Below are 17,839 nucleotides of genomic sequence, written 5' to 3' on the forward strand. Positions count from 1 at the left end.
AACCCATTGCTACATATAGAGGCCAGGTCCATGGATGGGCTTGGCAGTGGATTTGAATCCTAGATCCCTCAAGATCTTCTGAGATGAGCAAGAAAGAAAGCCAGGTCAACCCTGGAGGTTTTGAGCAAAGGATTCAGACAGAACTCAGAAGGGGGTATTGGCTGTTCTCTCTGGGTTGTGGCTAGGAATGTCAGAGGCCCCAGTCCTGTCCCCATGATGTGCACACAGGCCAGCATGTTGGGTTGTAGGTCGCTGACCATGGCCAGCCAGGGTGGGAATTCCATCCCAACCCCACTTGTGAGTGAGGGCCAAAGGGAGTGTCCAGCAGCTTCATATCCCACCCGAGTTGGGCAGAACCAACTAGTTTTTTTCCCTTAGTACTCTCCTGACCTTGGTTGCCATGACAACCCTGAGAGCCTTTCAAAAGACATCCAAGTGCCTTTAGCATCATCAAGAAGGGGAGGGGTACGTTCTCGGCAGTGTTAGGATGTACAGAACATCACACATAATGGGACTTCCCAGCACCCTCTGCCAGGCCCCCATCCCAACATGAATCAAGACTCCCCAGCCTCCCACCCCACCCTGCTGTACTTGGTTGGAATCCAATAAAAATGAAACCAATTTAATAACAAAGCTCAGGGTTTTTTGTTTATTTGTTTTTATGAGAAGGGAGGAAAGAAGTATGGATGAGGAATAAGGATACTGAAGGCCCAGGGGGAGCTGCCTAGCTCCAACCCCAAGGTGACTCATAGGATGTTTATGGAGAAAGAATAAATGGTGAAAAGTTAGAGGTCACACTTCACGCTTGCTGTTTCCAATGCTGTTCCCCTGTATTAACTCTTTTCACGCTGATGACAACCCTGTGAGCTGGATCCTGCTATGATCCCATTTTACAGATTGGCAGAGATTAAGAGGCATGAGGGCATTTGCCCAGAGTCTCCAGCTAGGAAGAGACATGTACTGAGAGAGTCAGGTGGAACCTGGCTGTTGAGGAACCCCCTGCCCCAAGCTCTGTCTGGAGGCAGAGCCAGCAGTGGGGAAGAAAGAAGTGAAGTGCAGCCCACCTTCTCCCCACTGTACCTCTGGAGCTGGTAGCTTCTTCCCCTGGGGCTTGTGGGGGGGGGCAGTCTCCTCTTCTGACAGGGGCCCATCAACTTTCCTGACTTTGGGGGCTCTGGAAAAATGGAGGTAGACCTGAGTGCTGGATGTAGTACTAAAAAACACTTCATTCTCACTCTGACCTCCACCTGATAGATGTGGAAACTGAGGCACAGAGTCCAGTGTTAGGGCTCAAACCCCACTGGCTTCTAAAAGCCTGTGCTCTTCTGCAGTCAGCAGAAGCCATGGCCAAGAGCAGCCTGTCACTTGTCCCCCCGCCCCAGTGTCACTCTATGGGCCTCAGTTTCCCCATTTGAGCATGGAAACAAGTTTGTTTTTTTTCTGCCCTGCAGAAGACAGAAGCAGAATAGGGAGATGTGAGGGACTGTGGGGTGATCCCTCCATTCCTGACTTCAAAGAAGCCAGAAATGGGTGATGTGGGCCTCATTTTCCCTATTCCTCCAGTAGTAAAGGCAGGTAAAATAATCGCCTCATGTGCCTCAGTTTCCCTATCGACGGGGTCTACTGAGTACCTGGTTCAAACAAGGTACAAGATTCAGGATTTTCTGTATCCTATCTTTTTCTTGGGTGGGGGCTGGGGAGAAGGGAAGTCAGAAGATTAAAAAAAAATTTTTTTTTGAGAAGAGAGATTTCAATTATTTCGTGTTTTCAGTTTTTCAATGATGAATACAAAAGTATAAGCCAGGGCTTCTTCCCACAGAGTTTACAATGTAAATGGAGAACAAGACTTAACAAAGGCAAATCATTCTGGAAGATAAATATATGTTTTGCAAAATACAAGTTCTCATACAAATGCATAAATAAATACTGACTCCATGGTGTTTCAGTTATATCTCAAAGGGCTGTGGAGCGTGCAGGTGTAAATAATTCCCATTACTGAATAAAAACTAGTGGTCCATCTAGCTAAACAGCATTTCCAGAGGCATCAAAAGAAATAGTAGGGAGGGCAGGGGAACATGTCAGATACTCTTTAATTTATAAATGTATCCATGTATCCATTTATCTAGCTCAGCCCTAGTGGCTCAGTTGGTTGAGCCTCATCCTGTACACTGAAAGGTTCCAGTTTGATTCCTGGTCAGGGCACATGCCTGGGCTGCAGGTTCTGTCCCTGGTTGGGGTATGTATGAAAGGCAACCAATCGATGTTTCTCACATCAATGTTTCTCATGGCTCGCTCTCTCTCTCTCTCTCTCTCTCTCTCTCTCTCTCCCCCTTCCTCTCTCTAAGCATGTCCTCCATTAAGAATTAAAAAAGAAAAAAAAGCCTGCCTGGCCGTGTAGCTCAGTTGTGACCCAGAGGTCACTGGTTTGATTCCCCGTCAGGGCACATGCCCAGGTTGTGGGCTCAATCCTCAGTGGGGGTCATGCAAGAGGCAGCCCATCAATCTTTCTGTCTCTCTCCCCCTCTCCCTTCCTCGCTAAAATCAATAAAAACATATTTTTTAAAATTAAAAAACAACCACCTTAAAAATATATCCAAAGTTTGAAAACGCCGTCGGGAATCTTAGGAATCCCAGTAGTCAGTGAGTGGGCTTCTAAATATCCATTACGTCTACAGGTTTCATACCCATCCACTCAGACTGCTTCTCTGAGTGGGGCTGTGCAAGAAGTTAATGTCTCCTTATGTCGGCTTCCTCCTTCTTTGCCTTTTCCTTTCATTGGCAGCCAAGTGCAATGTGGAAATACTCACCAGAATGAGAAACTGATAGAGATTTCTCAGAAATGCAGAATATTTGACTCTTTGAACTTCAAGTTCTTCATTCACTAGTTTGTGTTTAAACATGTTTGGTTAAACCTTTGCCTTTAGCTCTAATTTTGCTTTGCTGTCAGATCTTTTTTTTTTTTTTATCCTCACCCGAGAACATTTTTCCATTTTTTGTTCAGGGAGAGTGGGAGGGAGAGAGAGGAACAGAGAGAGAGAGAGAAACATCGATGTGAAAGGAACACATCGAGTGGCTGCCACCCGCACAACCAACCAGGGCCGGGGACAAACCGCAACCAAGGTACGCGCCCTTAGCGGGAACCGAACCCGGGTCTCTCAGGATCGCAGGCCGGCGCTCTAACCGCTGAGCCAAACCGGCCAGGGCTTGCTGTCAGATCTTAACACTTCACAACTACTTATATTTATCCTTGACAGAGGTGATTGAAGATATTAAAGGAAAAGACAAAGAAAGAGGAAGCTGACATAAGGAGACATTAACTTCTTGTACAGCCCCACTCAGAGAAGCAGTCTGACGTATGAAACCTGTAGACGTAATGGATATTTAGAAGCCCACTCACTGACTACTGGGATTCCTAAGATTCCTGACGGTGTTTTCAAACTTTGGATACATTTTCCCCCCTTTATTAATTTTAGAGAGAGGAAGTGAGAGGGAGAGAGTGACAGAAACATTGATGAGACAGAACATTGATTGTCCATCTCCTGCATGCCCTCCACTGGGGATTAGACTCACAACCTGGGCATGTGTCCTGACCTGGAATTGAACCAGAGACCTCTTGGTGCATGGATCGACGCTCAACCACTGAGCCACGCCGGACGGACAGTGGGTGTACATTTCTGAGTGTTGATCTATCACTAAAAGATTTGAATTAGGAGACTGAAAGAAAATAATATGTATATATGTATGTATATATTTTAAAAAAATTTTTTGGGGGTACGTGCCCCTAGCAGGAACCAAACCCGGGACTCTCTGGTCCGCAAGCCGATGCTCCAACTGCTGAACCAAATCGGCCAGGGCTTTTAAAATTTTTTTTAATTGATTTTTTAGAGAGATACAAACATCTATCGGCTGCCTCCTGCATGCCCCCTACTGGGGATCAAGCCCAAAAGCTGGGCATGTGCCTTGACATGGAATTAAACCAGGGACTCTCAGTCTATGGGATGACACTCAATCCACTGAGACACACTGGTCAGGCCATCTATGTATATTTTTAAAAATCTATCCACAAAGAAGGAGCCAGGTGGCAGTTTCCTATGGGGAAAGCATTCTCATGAAGGTATTGTAAGGCCAAGTTAGTCCGCTTTATTTATTACTCTTTTTTTTTTTTTTTTGGTGGTACATGCCCCTAGCGGGAACCGAACCCGGGACTCTCTGGTCCACATGCCGACGCTCAACCACTGAGCCAAACTGGCCAGGGCTATTTCTTATTCTTTAACAGATTCTGTGATCCCACCATTGTCCCATTCGGGTTCAGGAAGCTTATTCAGTAGTACTGCAGCATCCTCTTAAGGCAGCTTATCTTCTTGACAAGCATCAGCAATCAAATCCAAGATCCTTCCATCTCTCTGTATCTCACTGTCTACTCCCCTAAAGCTTTGATCTTATCAAATCGGCACCCAACCCAGCGGTGCACCCACTACTGCCAGAGGTCAGATGATTCAAAAATTTGTTTTCTCCTGCCTGGCTGGTGTGGCTCAGTGGTTAAGCGCCAACCCATGCACCAAGAGGTCGTCAGTTCAATTCCTGGTCAGGGCATATGTCCAGGTTGTGGGCCAGATCCCTAGTGGAGGCAGGCAGGAGGTGGCCAATCAATGTTCTCTCTCTCATCAGTGTTTCTATCTCTCTCTCCCTCTCCCTTCTTTTCTCTCTAAAATCAATAAAGGGAGAAAAAAAAAAACTTTAAAAAAATTTATAGTTTAGCCCTGGCCGGTTTGGCTCCGCAGTTAGAGCATCAGCCTGCGGTCCAGAGAGACCCGGATTTGGTTCCCGCTAGGGGCGCGTGCCTCAGTTGCAGTTTGTCCCCGGCCCTGGTTGGTCCTGCGGGTGGCAGCCACTCAATGTGTCCCTTTCACGTCGATGTTTCTCTCTCTCTTCCTCTCTCTCCCTCCCACTCTACCTGAACAAAAAGTGGAAAAATATCGAGAGGATAAAAATACACACACACACACACACACACACACACACACACACACACACATATATATAATGTATTTTTTTTTTTTTTAGAGAGAGGAAGGGAGAGGGGAGAGAGATAGAAACATCGATGACAGCCCTGGCCGGTTTGGCTCAGCGGTTAGAGTGTCGGCCTGCGGTCCGGAGAGACCCGGGTTCGGTTCCAGCTAAGGGCACGTACTTCGGTTGCAGTTTGTCCCCGGCCCTGGTTGGTCGTGCGGGTGGCAGCCACTCTATGTGTCCCTTCACGTCGATGTTTCTCTCTCTCTCTCTCCCTTCCTCTCTCTCCCTCCCACTCTATCTGTACAAAAAATTGGAAAATATCCTCGGGTGAGGATAAAAAAAAAAAATTTAAGCCCTGGCCGGTTTGGCTCAGCGGTTAGAGCGTCGGCCTGCGGTCCGGAGAGACCCAGGTTCGGTTCCCGCTAAGGGCACGTACTTCGGTTGCAGTTTGTCCCCGGCCCTGGTTGGTCGTGCAGGTGGCAGCCACTCGATGTGTCCCTTCACATCGATGTTTCTCTCTCTCTCCCTTCCTCTCTCTCCCTCCCACTCTATCTGAACAAAAAATGGAAAAATATCCTGGGGTGAGGATTAAAAAAAAAAAAAAAGAAACATCGATGACAGAGAAACATCAGTTGGCTGCCTCCTGCACGCCCCATACTGGGGCTCATACCTGCAACCTGGGCATGTGCCCTGACTGGGAATCAAACAGGTGACCTCTCAGTGCATGGGACAATGCTCAATCCACTGAGCCACACCGGCTGGGCCTAAGAACTTTAAAAAAAAAACTTTTTTGTTAATCCTCACCCGAGGATATTTTTCCATTGATTTTTTTTAGAGAGAGTGGAAGGGAAGGAGGGAAGGAGAGAGAGATAGAAACATTAATGTGAGAGGGACACATCAATTGATTTCCTGCACAACCCCAACCAGGACCTGGGATCGAACCTGCAACCCAGGTACTTGCCCTTGACTGAAATCAAACCCATGACCCTTTGGTCCATGGGCCAACCAATGCTCTAATCATTGATCCAAACCATCCAGGGCTGTTCTAAGAACTTTTAAATTTTTTTTAAATGCTTTTATTGATTTAACAGAGAGAGGAAGGGACAGGGAGAGAGAGAGAAACACAGGGATCAAACCCACAACCTGGGTATGTGCCCCGACTGGGAATTAAACCAGTGTCCTTGCAGGCAAGGATGACACTTAACGAACTGAGCCACACTGGTCAGGGCTATTTTGAGAAATTTTAGATTCATTTACTCATCTAATCCTCACTCTGACTTTAAAGGTGAGAGTGTCACTACTTTTCATCAGAAGATGCTTATTTTATGTATCACTAAGAAAAAAATCCTGTTAAATAAGCCATACCACCAAGCATCAGGAGCATCACCATGTTGGGAGAACCTAATCAATTTGGCAGAATGTGTTATTATGGGTCCATTTTGCAAACTAGAGTAAATTGGAGAGTAACTTGTCTTGTACTCTTGAGTTCTTCAGCGAATAGCTCAATCCTAGCTCAAACTGAGAGGCCCCTGGAGACTTTATTTTTAAAATATAGACCCCACACACACACACACACTAGAGCCCTGGCCAGTTTGGCTCAGCAGTTAGAGCCTTGGCCCGTGGACCACAGAGGTCTGGGTTCAGTTCCTGCTAAGGGCACATACCTCGGTTGCAGTTTGTCCCCGGCCCTGGTTGGGGTCATGTGGGCAGCAGCCACTCAATGTGTCTCTCTCATGTGGATGTCTCTCTCTCTCTCTCTCTCTCTCTCTCTCTCTTCCTCCCACTTTATCTCAAGACAAATGCAAAAAAATAATAAAAAATATAGACCCCTAGAGTCTCTCACACCTGTAATTTTTAAATAACCCGCCCCCCCCCCTCCACAGGTGATTCTAATGTAATCGCCAGACGTAATGCTCTCTTGACCTTCTATAAAGAATTTTGCTATCCAGTACTACAGCCACTGGCCATGCATAACTTCCGTGCATGTCAAATGGGGTTGGTCCCAGCTGAGATATGCTGTGTCAAATATACACCTAATCTTGAAGACTTAGTATCAAAAAGTGATAATAATGTAAAACATCTCATTATTTTTTATTGATGACTTCTTGAATGATAGATAGCATTTTGGATATATTAGGTTAAATAAAATATATTATGAAAATTACTTTCACCTGTTTCTTTCCACTTTTTTTTTAAATGTGGCTGCTGGAAATGTTTAAATGACACGAAAGCCTGTGTTCTATTTCAATTGGACAGCCTAGCTCTGACACCTTAGCTGTCACTTCACAGCTAAGGTAAGGACCTGTGTCTTTGGTCCTACAGGCCATCCTCTCTGGTGTTTTCCTTAAAATCATTTTGGTGACTAACATCCAAATTAACATTTAACCCGTTTCTGGAGGCATTCAGGCTGCACCCCCAACCACCCAAAGCCAGGATGGAAGCAGGTTGGGATGGGCAGGAAGGCTTCAGGGCAGGCTGTGCTGGTTTGGGGGGCTCCCAGTCAGGCCCTGACAGTTCCTTCTGCTCTGCAGATGCCCAAGCCCAGAACCAAGAGGCCCCACCTGTGGGCCCTGGAGCTGTAGGCCTCGCTCACTGCCTCTGCATTTCAACCTCCAGGGGCTGTGTGGTCTGGTGCCCCAATGGTGCACTGCCTGAGAGGTGCCCTATTGTGACCTATAGCACTGGCAGCAGACATACTTGGGTGCACTGGCAGGTAGAGGTGGGCGCACAGAGGCCCACGGACTTCACTTGAGCATTGGCCCTGCTGCAGCTGAGCACAGCCCTGGAGCACCTGGAGGCCTGGGCGCATCCCTAGTGAAGTTGTGGCCGGAAAACCTGTCCGTAGGACTGCTAGGACTCCAGGGCCCTGCACCTGCTGATCTGGAACTTTGGCCCCCCTGGTCCCCTGGGAGCCCATGCACCACAGCTGGGTGGCCTGTTCTTCGTGCTGCTCAGCCTTGTGCCTTGGCCAAGGACCTGGAGCCGCGGGCAGCACAGCTGGCCCATGTGTGACCCTCTGCCACCCTGATTTGCTGCGCACTGCAGGTGCTGCTCTGGGGACCCGAGCCAGAGCTGCATAGCCGCAGAGCACCGCTGGGTCCTGGCTGAAGATGCCCCGCGTGCTGCTGGTCCTGAACCTGGAGGAACCTGGCCAGGAAGGCCAGCTGAGCTGTGAATACCTGAGAGGCCAAGACCTCGTGGGCCACGCCCTGGTGCTTCTGTGACCCTCCTAGAGCAAGGTGCCTTTTCCAGGGCCTTGGGAATAGGCAGGCACTCCTTCTAGGGCTGGGGCTGGGGGCAGTGTTTCCACAATAGGATGGCCACTCCATTCCAGAAGGGGCTTAGAAGCCTAGTGGAGAATGCAGGGCTGTGGACACTCCTCCTCCAATGCCTAACCGCTTCCTTTGGACTTAGGCCCAAGTCCACCCCAAGAAGGCAGGTGCCTCCCTTCCAGGGCTGGGGGTAATGGCCAGGGCCAGCTGAGGCTTTCTGATGCCAGGGCCACCTACACCTCCTTCCAGACACCCCCTGCCAATCAACATTAAGTGTATGGAACTCTTCCCCCTCACCTTCCAGCAGAAGCTAGGCTGCCCTTCTAATGCTGGGGTCTGATGGTCACTGTCTTCACAAGAGCGGAGTGTGGACAATCCTTCCAATGCCAGCATGGAACGCATTAAAGTAACTCCTGATGCCGAGCATCATGGCCAGTGATTCCTCCAGCATGTATGTCCTTGTCAAGGGCTGTTTGGGATCTCCAGGGGAAGGGGAGGCCCACCCAGCACAACCCACTCCAGGGAGTCTGAATTCACCTTCACATGCCCTGCCACTTTGCTCAAGCTCTTTCCACCTACTGTGACCTCCTTGCTATTCATGTGACATTAAATTCTGTTGTCACCCAGCCTTTGCATGGACTGTTCCCTCTGCCAGTCTCACCTCCTAAGTAAATCAAGTTGCCCCTCCTGGGCCCTCTCTAGCTCTATCCCCAAAGCACTTAAAACCACCTGGAAGTATTTATGCATATCTTACCTATTGCCCACAAGGCTATGAGTTCCCTGGGGAAAGGGGCCAGGCTTAACACATAGTAGGTGCTTAATTAATAACACAGGGTGACAGCCCTGGCATTTGGCTCAGCGGTTGGGGCATCGGCCTGCGGTCCAGAAAGACCCAGGTTCTGTTCCCGCTAAGGACGCGTACCTCGGTTGCAGTTTGTCCCCGGCCCCGGTTGGCTCGTGCAGGTGGCAGCCACTCGATGTGTCCCTTTCACGTCGATGTTTCTCTCTCTCTCTCCCACTCTATCTGAAAAAATGTCCTCGGGTGAGGATAAAAAAAAAAAGTAACACAGGATGATAAACAAACTGGCCTGCAAGACTCATCAGGGTACCTGAAGGGGACTCAGTTTATGCCTCTGAAAATGGACAAAGGAGCCCTAAGGGGTCCCACTGCTCTTGCCTGGGGCCTCCCTCCTACTCCCCTACCATGGTGATCCTGCAAAGAACCCCCAGATTTGATCAGGCCCTTCTCCTGCTCAAATTCTCCCCATGACTCCCTAATACCCTCAGAATACAGTAGGGATCCTACAAAGTTTCTGCAAGCTCTCTGGTCAACTCCCCCTGCCACGTTACCCATCCTTCAAGGTACTGTCTAGCCTCCAAGCCGTGTATAAATTATTTCTTCCACTGGAAACACCCTCCTTTCTACACCTATGCTTCAGACTCCTATTCATCCTTCAATACCCCAACTCAAGGCCCTTTCCCTGCCTTTACCATCCACATTGACTGGGAGTCCAGCTCTGTACCCCCACACCTTTGAAAACTGGCTCCATCATCACTCAGGTAGCTGAATATCCCATCCCACCCCCAAATATACTCAATCCCCCCAGTACCTTTCCTCCTGTCAAAGATGCCCCCCCCCCCCCATTTCCTAGCCAAGGCCTGGATATGAATCTCTGGGTAATGCCACCAGATGCAGCCAGTAGGTGGCGCTGCAATCCTGCCCACATTGCAACTTCAGTAGCACCCCAGTGTGGGACCAGTCTCCCCAGGTGTGCTCCTATTCCAGCATGACACTGCAAGGCCCTTCCCAGGAGCAACTGGGGTGCACAGGTCTGCAGTTGCTAAGTGGGAAGGCCAGATCCACATACCCATACCGCCCTGGGTTAAGTCCCAGCAGGCCCCCAACAGCTTCAGGCAGAGGTGAGGCCATTCAGGGTGAGCAGGAAGCCAGCCAGCCAGCCCACAAACCGGGCCACCCAGGGAAGGGCACAGGGCATGTGTCCCGAAGATCCAAGGTGTGGGTAGGGTGGGGCAGGGCAGGCTGCTAACCAGAGCTGCTTGGCTCCAGGGTCCTGAAACCTGTCATGGGGCTGAATCACCCAGCACATCCCACAGAACCTGGTTGCAGCCGGAGGGGAGACGAGTAAACCCTTGGCTTTCCACCCCAGGAACCTGAGGCCCCTCCAGGCCAAGTTAACAACACTGAGCCCAGACAGATCTTAGATGTAATCATTTTTATTCAGATTTTTAAAGCAATAGAAGGGTAGATTAATACCTATCTTTCCAAGTTAAGATCTAAACTGTTTCCAAAACTTCAAATAAGAAACTCCTGCTCAAAGTACAAGGATAATCTGTATCACCTTAAACCAGCAATAAAAAAGTAAAATATAAATTTTTATTTAGAATTAAAGCAAATACCTCAGTATCACAAACACAATATTAAACTTCAAGAAATATACCGCTAATTTGGAGTGAGCATTTATTTGCACAATTACAACATGCGGACAAACCCAGAAGAGGGGAGCAGGCCTGGCATTTGCACCCTAGTGCAGCAGTTGGTCATACCACCTTCACAAAGCGAAACACACAAAGGGGCTAAGATCTGTGATGATCTGTCAGTGGTGGCAAAGGTGAGGGGTGCAGGCGGTGCAGCTGCTACTCGTCCTCATCAGAAGACTCTCTCTCAAACGTGTAGGCCATGAAGCAAGCGTCAGGTCTCTTGGGGACAAGGGGATGCCCCGGTCTCACAATCTCAAAGCCCATAAAGCTGAAGGTACGGAGCAGAGCGGCTGCGGGGAAAATTGCAACTGAGCAGGCTGCCCTTCAGCACCCTGGGCTCTGTGTCCACCCACCTTCACAAGATGGCCTCTAACAGAAGCCTCCAAGGGGCTGCAACAATAATGGGGAGGGGGCAGAACAGACTAACGATGCTCAGTAGGGTGTGACAAAGTTCTGTAACCAGCATGACTGAGCACCAAGATTTGACAACAGGACCTTGGGCCACAGAGCTCCACCTCGGGGCAAGGGGAGTGGGTGCCTTCTCCTTTCATCCCTGTAGGAGCAGCAGGCAATGGGTGGTCACCTACCTCTGTCATCACGGTTCTTGTGGAAGCAAATGAAGACGTGGTCAACATGCAGCTGCTCCTCCGCAAACTCCAGAAGAACTGCGAAGCTGAAGTGCCAACCATCAGGATCTACCCACCCTCATGTGCCCCTCATGAGGGCCCAGCCTTTACCTTCCACTTCTCTCAAAGGGGCCAGATTTATGAAGAGCGCCACTCCTCCAGATTTAGACCTAGAGGCACTGGGGCTGGGTCATTCTCTGTTGGGGAGTAGTCCTGGGCATTAAGGAAGGTTGAGCAGCATCCTTGACCCCATTCCCTCAATGCCAGGAGCACCCCCACTTGTGACAATCACAGATGTCCTCAAATACGGTCTAGAGTGCCCCTGGGAAGGAAATCTCCAGAGAATGGCTAATCCACTACTCAGAAAGGGACCTTCTGCCCTGGCCAGTCTGACTCAGTGGTTGGAGTGCTGGCCCAAAGACTGAAGGGTCTTGGTTTGATTCCCGGTCAAGGGCATGTACCTGGGTTGCACATCTGATCCCTGGCCCAGGTCGGGGTGCGTGCAGGAGGCAACCAATCAATGTGTTTCTCTTACATTGATATTTTCTCTCTTCCCTTCCACTCTAAGAATCAATGGAAAAAAATATCCTCAGGTGAGAATTAACAACAAAAAAAGGAACCTTTACCCCCAGAATGACAATGGCCAGCCTCTAGACTCTGGCTTCCCTCCTCCCCTGGGAGTGAGGACATGACCGATTGACCCTCACCTGTCTTTGCTCCCCTCAGGCAGAGCACCGCCTGGTATCTCGATGTAGAGGCAGCTGCTGCTCAGCACAGCTCTCCAGTTAACGTGTTTGGCATCTGTGAGCCTGGTCTGGACGTTGAGAATTCTCGTCTTGTTATTAGACGTTAGTTCCTCTGTTACATTCAGCCTATTATCCTGTACAAGGAAAGCGTCAAGTTCGCACCTTAGATCTTCTCCTCCTTGATGCCACAATTTGGAAAACTCAGAAAAGCACCAAATCAGCCAGTCACCCAGCTAGCTGCAATGTCTTCTGAAAGCAGGGCCTCTAGGACCTCTGAGGGGAGGTGGCTCAGGGTCAGTCAGGGTGAGAGCCAGGCTGGAGCGAAAAAAAGTGTTCGCCAAGGGCTACTTGTGGTTTGGTAAGGGCCTGGGCTGCAGCTTGCACCTATGTGTGTCCCCTGACTGTAGGGTTATGAGGATTCAGTAAAATTATGTAGATAGAGCCCTGGCCAGTTTGGCTCAGCGGTTGAGCATTGGCCTGTGGACCAGAGTCCCGGGTTCGGTTACCGCTAGGGGCACGTACCAAAAAAAAATCTCTACTGCTCAGCATCAGAGGCTGCAGGTTTGGCCAGCCCAGCCCAGCCCACCCCCCCCAAGGTCCAGGGAGCCCAAAGATCCAGATACTTACAGAGTAAAATAAATTAGCTGAAAGATTGTGATCCCTCTGACTATTCCCTCGCCCACCTGGGATCTTCAGGGGTGGGTGAGGGACATCAGGAGCACCACTGAGGCCCTGGACCCAGGTTACTACAGCAGTTAAGGGAGACCCTGGAACTGGAAGAAAACGGGTTGGTTAGAGGCTCTGGTTTTTACTGCCAGGGCCCTGAGCTTCAGCCAAGCTGAAGGCCAAGGCATTCTAGAGTCCTTGCCATAGTGGTGCCCACCTGTGATGCCACCTTTGCCCTCCCCAATCCTATGCTTACACCAGTCAAGGGATCAAAATCAACAGCCAAAAGTCAGGGCAGCTCAAAAGCTCCACCCCCAGCAATCAGAGAAATAGGAGGACACTTGATTATCAACCTAAAATTCCACTTAGTGCATCTTTTGCCCTTGAATTATCTTAAAACAAAGGCAAAGTCTCACCAACCCAATCCTACCTCCCCGTCAAGTTTTACTTCCCACTTCTAACTCGGACCACATTACTTCAGCTTCCCCCTTTCCATTGTACAGTCTGTAGCAAAAATCGGAAATTCTAGCGCGTTCTCAAGAAGCCAGCAACCTTCTGTTGTTAGCCCACCACCCAGCAGGGCGCGCTTCGGGGAGAGGCCCGCGGAGGTGCCCCTCCCGCACCAGCCCGCAGGACTCCGGGTTGCGTCATCTCAGCAGAGCTGCCCTGCGCCCCGGGGGAGATTTTCACAATCGCGCAGTCGGGAGCGCCAGCAGCCATTTGCTGCGCAGTGTAAACAAGTCTCAAAGTCGCCTCCATTTTGCACGGCTCCCATCTGTCCCGTCCCCCCCCCCCAGTCCAGGCCTGTGTGCTTCGCCATTCAAGATCCCTACCGCCACAGGGCTAATAGGAACCCGGAAAGTGGGGGTGGGCATCTAAAACCTCACCAGCTACAACCAGCACACATCGTTTCAAACCCACGCCCACTGGAAGCAGACACAACCACGTTCACCCAAAACATAACGAAAAGGGGCGGCATGAAGAGCAGTGGTCGTTTCCGCGTGGAGGGGCGGTCCGACAGCCCCCCCTGAGAAGAGCCCTGGGGCGCTGTCTACGTGGCGAAGCCACACTCCGCCTGTCCTCGGGGGCCTGGCTCACCCAGACCGACGCGCTTTGGGGCCAAAAATTAGAGGAGACCACAATTGGGCACCGGGTTGGGGATCCCGCTTGTTTGAGCTTTCCCACACTCAGAGCGATCACGACCCCCGCGGTCACCCCTAATCGGCCGCGCCCGCGAAGTGCAGATAGATTCAGGGGACTCGCGGGCTGGCCTCGGACCAACTCGCCCCCGAAATCCGCCCCCCGGCTCCCCCTCAATTCTGATCCCATATCCCCGCTAGCTCCCAAACCCAACCAAGTGTCCCCACGCTCCCGATCCTCTGCCAGGCCCGAGACCGCAAACTGGTCCCGCTGCCCGCCCCGCCCCCATCCTGCCAAGTACCCGCCCCGCCGCGCAATTGTGGCCTCGACAAGGAGGCGGGTCTCGAACTCCCGGGACTTCCGTGGCGCCAAGCAGGCCAGCGCCGCGGCACTTCTTGAAGCTTCGGGCAGGGGACAGGCGCTCACCTCTCGCTGCTGCGGCCGCCGCGGCTGTGCAGGCTGATAAGCGGCATGGTGCGGTTGGCGTGGATGGTGGTGCTGGGTTTATTCCCCTCCTTCTCTCTGGCGAAGCAGTGGCTGTTGAGGATCCGCTGCAGGGAGGATTTCACCATCCGGCCGCTGGGGTCCGAAACCAGGAAAACCTCCGCTGCGCCTCTCCGCGCCGCCGCTGCTGCTCGCCGTTCGCAAAATGGCGTCTCCGCCGCCGCTGGCTTTTATATGCGCCACGGCCAGGCCACGCCCCCTACGCCGCCGGGAACGCGGCCGCAGGGAAACAAGGCGCGCACGCTCCTCTCGGCGTCCGATTGGCGAGGGGTGAGAAGCCGGGGGCGAGATCACGCCGAGAATTGGACTAAAGGTTTAGGGTCCCGCCCCCTCCCGCTGGCGTCTGCCTGCGGCCGCGCGGAGAAAACAAGTCCGCCTTGGCGCTGAGAAAGTGGCGTGCACGCTCACCTCGCCCCGCCTCTACGTGCGGGCCCGAGCGGGGAGAGGCGGTGGCTTCGCACTGTGTCTGTTTTAAGGGTGTCTCGCTGTGGCCCTGTCTCTGCCGTGATCCCCATCGCCATCACTAGGGTCCCTTCGCCCAGCAGGGTCACCTGTCCCTACAGCTGGGGCGACAAAGGCCCTGGGTATGGGGGAAAGGGGTCCCAGGGCCTCCACCCCTCAATAGGACAAAATTATTTTCAATAACCTCTGAATGATCAGTCATAATGATGGCTTTTTGGATTTGGTCTTCCAAGTTTTTTATTTTATTTATTTTTTGTTTTTTCTGTATTAATTTTTTTTTTCAATCCTCACCCGAGGACACTTCCATTTTTTGTTCAGATAGAGTGGGAGGGAGGGAGAGAGAGAAACATCACTGGGAAAGGGACACATAGTGGTTGCCACCCCCACAACCCAACCAGGGCCAGGGACAAAACGCAACAGGGGTATATGCCTTTATCAGGAATCGAACCTGAACCCGGGTCTCTCTGGACCGCAGGTGGATGCTCTAACCGCTGAGCCAAACCGGCCAGGGCCTGTATTGATATTTTTTAGAGAGGAAGGGAGAGAGAGAGAGAAACATCCATGAGAGAGAACATGATGGGCTACCTACTGCATGCCTCCCACTGGGTGGGGATCAGACCCACAACCTGGGTATGTGCCCTGACCAGGGTGAGGACCTCTTGGTGCGTGGTTCCACACTGAGCCACATGAGAGCTGGGTTGTCTTTCACATTTTAAAACAACTTACAATGAAAAAGAATATTCAATGCTAATGAGATTCAAATTTAGTAAAAGATTTTATCTAAAGTTTGGGCTTGGCAAACAAAAATCTTACTTTTTGCAGATAAACTCATATTTCTTGTGTGAACTAAAATTTTCCCCCAGCAAAGCTATTACTCTCGACAGTTAAATTCAGAAATACATTTCACGTAAGAACTAAATTTTACACTTACCACGTCCTTGTGGGTTCCACTGTGTCTCATGATTTTACATTGTAGGCACAAACAGAAACTTGAAAAATCACATGGGATTAAAGCAACTCCTATTTGTTTCTTTGTTTTTACAATTCCTGCCAGTCACTTTTATTTCATTTTTATTCCCAATCTACTGTGTTCATTTGGGTTAGAAACAAACTTTCCCCAAATGGACCTTGAATGATTATAAAACTGATAGAAATTTACTCTGCAAAACGTGTCTAGTCCCCATGTGTTTCCAAATTCCTTTTTATGCAGTAGTACTTATACAATATAAGTAATAAAAATGTCTAATTTACAGTAATATATATAATCAAAACAAACAAAAAACCCTGTAACAGTTGCAAAAGTTGGACCAACCAAAGAATTTTCCCAGAGAAAAAAAATATATATATATTTTTTTAAATCCTCACAGAGGATATTTTTCCATTTATTTTCAGATGGGGGGGCAAAGAGAAACACTGATGTGAACGAGACACATCGGTTGGCTGTCTCCGCGCGACCTGGACCACAGCCGGGACAAACTGCAACTGGGTTACCTGCCCTTGATCAAAATCGAACCTGGGACTCTTTGGTCCGCGGACCAATGCTCTAACTGCTGAGCCAAATCAGCCAGGGCTGAGAAAAAATATTTAATTGATGACATTGCTTAGGATTGCAGCTCATGGGGAAAACAAAGCAAATAGATTTTCTGTTAACTTTATAATTGTTTTCAGTTTTTCTACAGAGGCCCACACTTTTATTGGGAGGGCTCATGCCCACCATTATAGGGTGCTTCTTTAAATATCCTCATATTTGTGCTCTCTCTCTCTCCATCCCTCCCTAAGAAAAAAAAAAAGTATCCTCATATTTGTAAGATTAGTATCATGCCCTGGCCAGTTTGGCTCAGCGATTAGAGCATCGGCCTGCGGTCCAGAGAGACCTGGGTTTGGTTCCTGCTAAGGGCACGGGCCTCGGTTGCAGTTTGTCCCCAGCCCTGGTTGGGTCATGGGGTAGGCAGCCACTCACTCGATGTGTCCCTTTCGCGTAGATGTTTCTCTCTCTCTCTCTCTTCCTCTCTCTCCCTCCCATTCTATCTGAACAAAAAATGAAAAAATGTCCTTGGGTGAGGATAAAAAAAAAAAAAAAAAGATTAGTATCATTATTATTTATGCCTTGTTTAATTGAGGCTGAAAGAGCCTCTGGGTTTCAAAATTTGTTTTTTCCCTTTTGGTAGCTCTCCAGTGTCTTACCCAGACAAGTGATTCAGGGCCAAAAGTCCAGAAGCCGAACCTGCCAATGGCCGGCCACTGGTCACTGGTCACACTGTTTACCCACCATGACTAAGGCCAGAAAGTGACCGAGATCACAGCTGACCTCCAGCACAGTGGGCTCAAGACTGTGTCCTTGCAGCCCCTTCAGGACCGGTCCTGTGAGGTGTCCCTAAGATCTCCTTACCTGGCAGGCCAGAATCTGGAGAGACCAGAAGTCTGAAATGTAGGCAAAACCCAGACCTCTTCAGTTCTCTGGGAATCAGCAGAAGCCTCAGGACCCCAAGCCTCGAGTCTTGGGGTGGGGAGGATTGTTTCTTCACTGGCATGCCATGTGCTGTTTCTGGCCAAAATATATTTTAATTTGCAATCATTGTGGGTGGAAAGGGGGGAAAATGTAGTCTCTCAGTATCAAAACCAAACAGAAGCAGGTTGCAAAAAAAACAGGAGTAGAGGAGAAAAGGGGTGTATTTAGGGTTAGGGTAGGGAAGGTTGGGGAAAGTCACTGCAGGGGTTCAGGAGGGCTCCCAGCCTGGGCAGGGAGGTAGGGAGCAGTGTCAGTGTCTTGTCTCTCTTGTGGGGACAGTGGGCTCTGTTTCTGGGACAGCTCCTTCTGCCTGCTGTCATGGAGGGGGTAGTGACCAGGGTGCAGAGTGGGTACTTGTCTGCTTTCTCCCTATGTGGTGGTGGTGGTGGGGTACTGAGGTAC

General features: G+C 50.0%; 2 protein-coding genes and 1 pseudogene across 2 annotated transcripts; 1 reads left to right on the forward strand and 2 right to left on the reverse strand.

The window, feature by feature from the left end:
* Positions 1-4,048: 4,048 nt before the first annotated feature.
* On the reverse strand, positions 4,049-6,403 carry LOC118643909 (annotated as a pseudogene).
* Positions 6,404-7,544: 1,141 nt separating this feature from the next.
* On the forward strand, positions 7,545-8,121 carry PEAK3 (PEAK family member 3). The gene is given in 5 exon segments (XM_036282241.1): positions 7,545-7,610; positions 7,612-7,653; positions 7,655-7,814; positions 7,817-7,854; positions 8,050-8,121. Coding segments are annotated over 5 exon segments (378 nt in total).
* Positions 8,122-10,747: 2,626 nt separating this feature from the next.
* On the reverse strand, positions 10,748-14,620 carry OAZ1 (ornithine decarboxylase antizyme 1). The gene is given in 6 exon segments (XM_036241043.1): positions 10,748-11,074; positions 11,372-11,457; positions 12,118-12,290; positions 12,784-12,870; positions 12,872-12,929; positions 14,389-14,620. Coding segments are annotated over 6 exon segments (684 nt in total). The 5' UTR covers positions 14,535-14,620; the 3' UTR covers positions 10,748-10,940.
* Positions 14,621-17,839: the final 3,219 nt, after the last annotated feature.

This window comes from Molossus molossus, unplaced genomic scaffold (assembly GCF_014108415.1).
Source record: "Molossus molossus isolate mMolMol1 unplaced genomic scaffold, mMolMol1.p scaffold_m16_p_4, whole genome shotgun sequence".
NCBI lineage: Eukaryota > Metazoa > Chordata > Mammalia > Chiroptera > Molossidae > Molossus > Molossus molossus.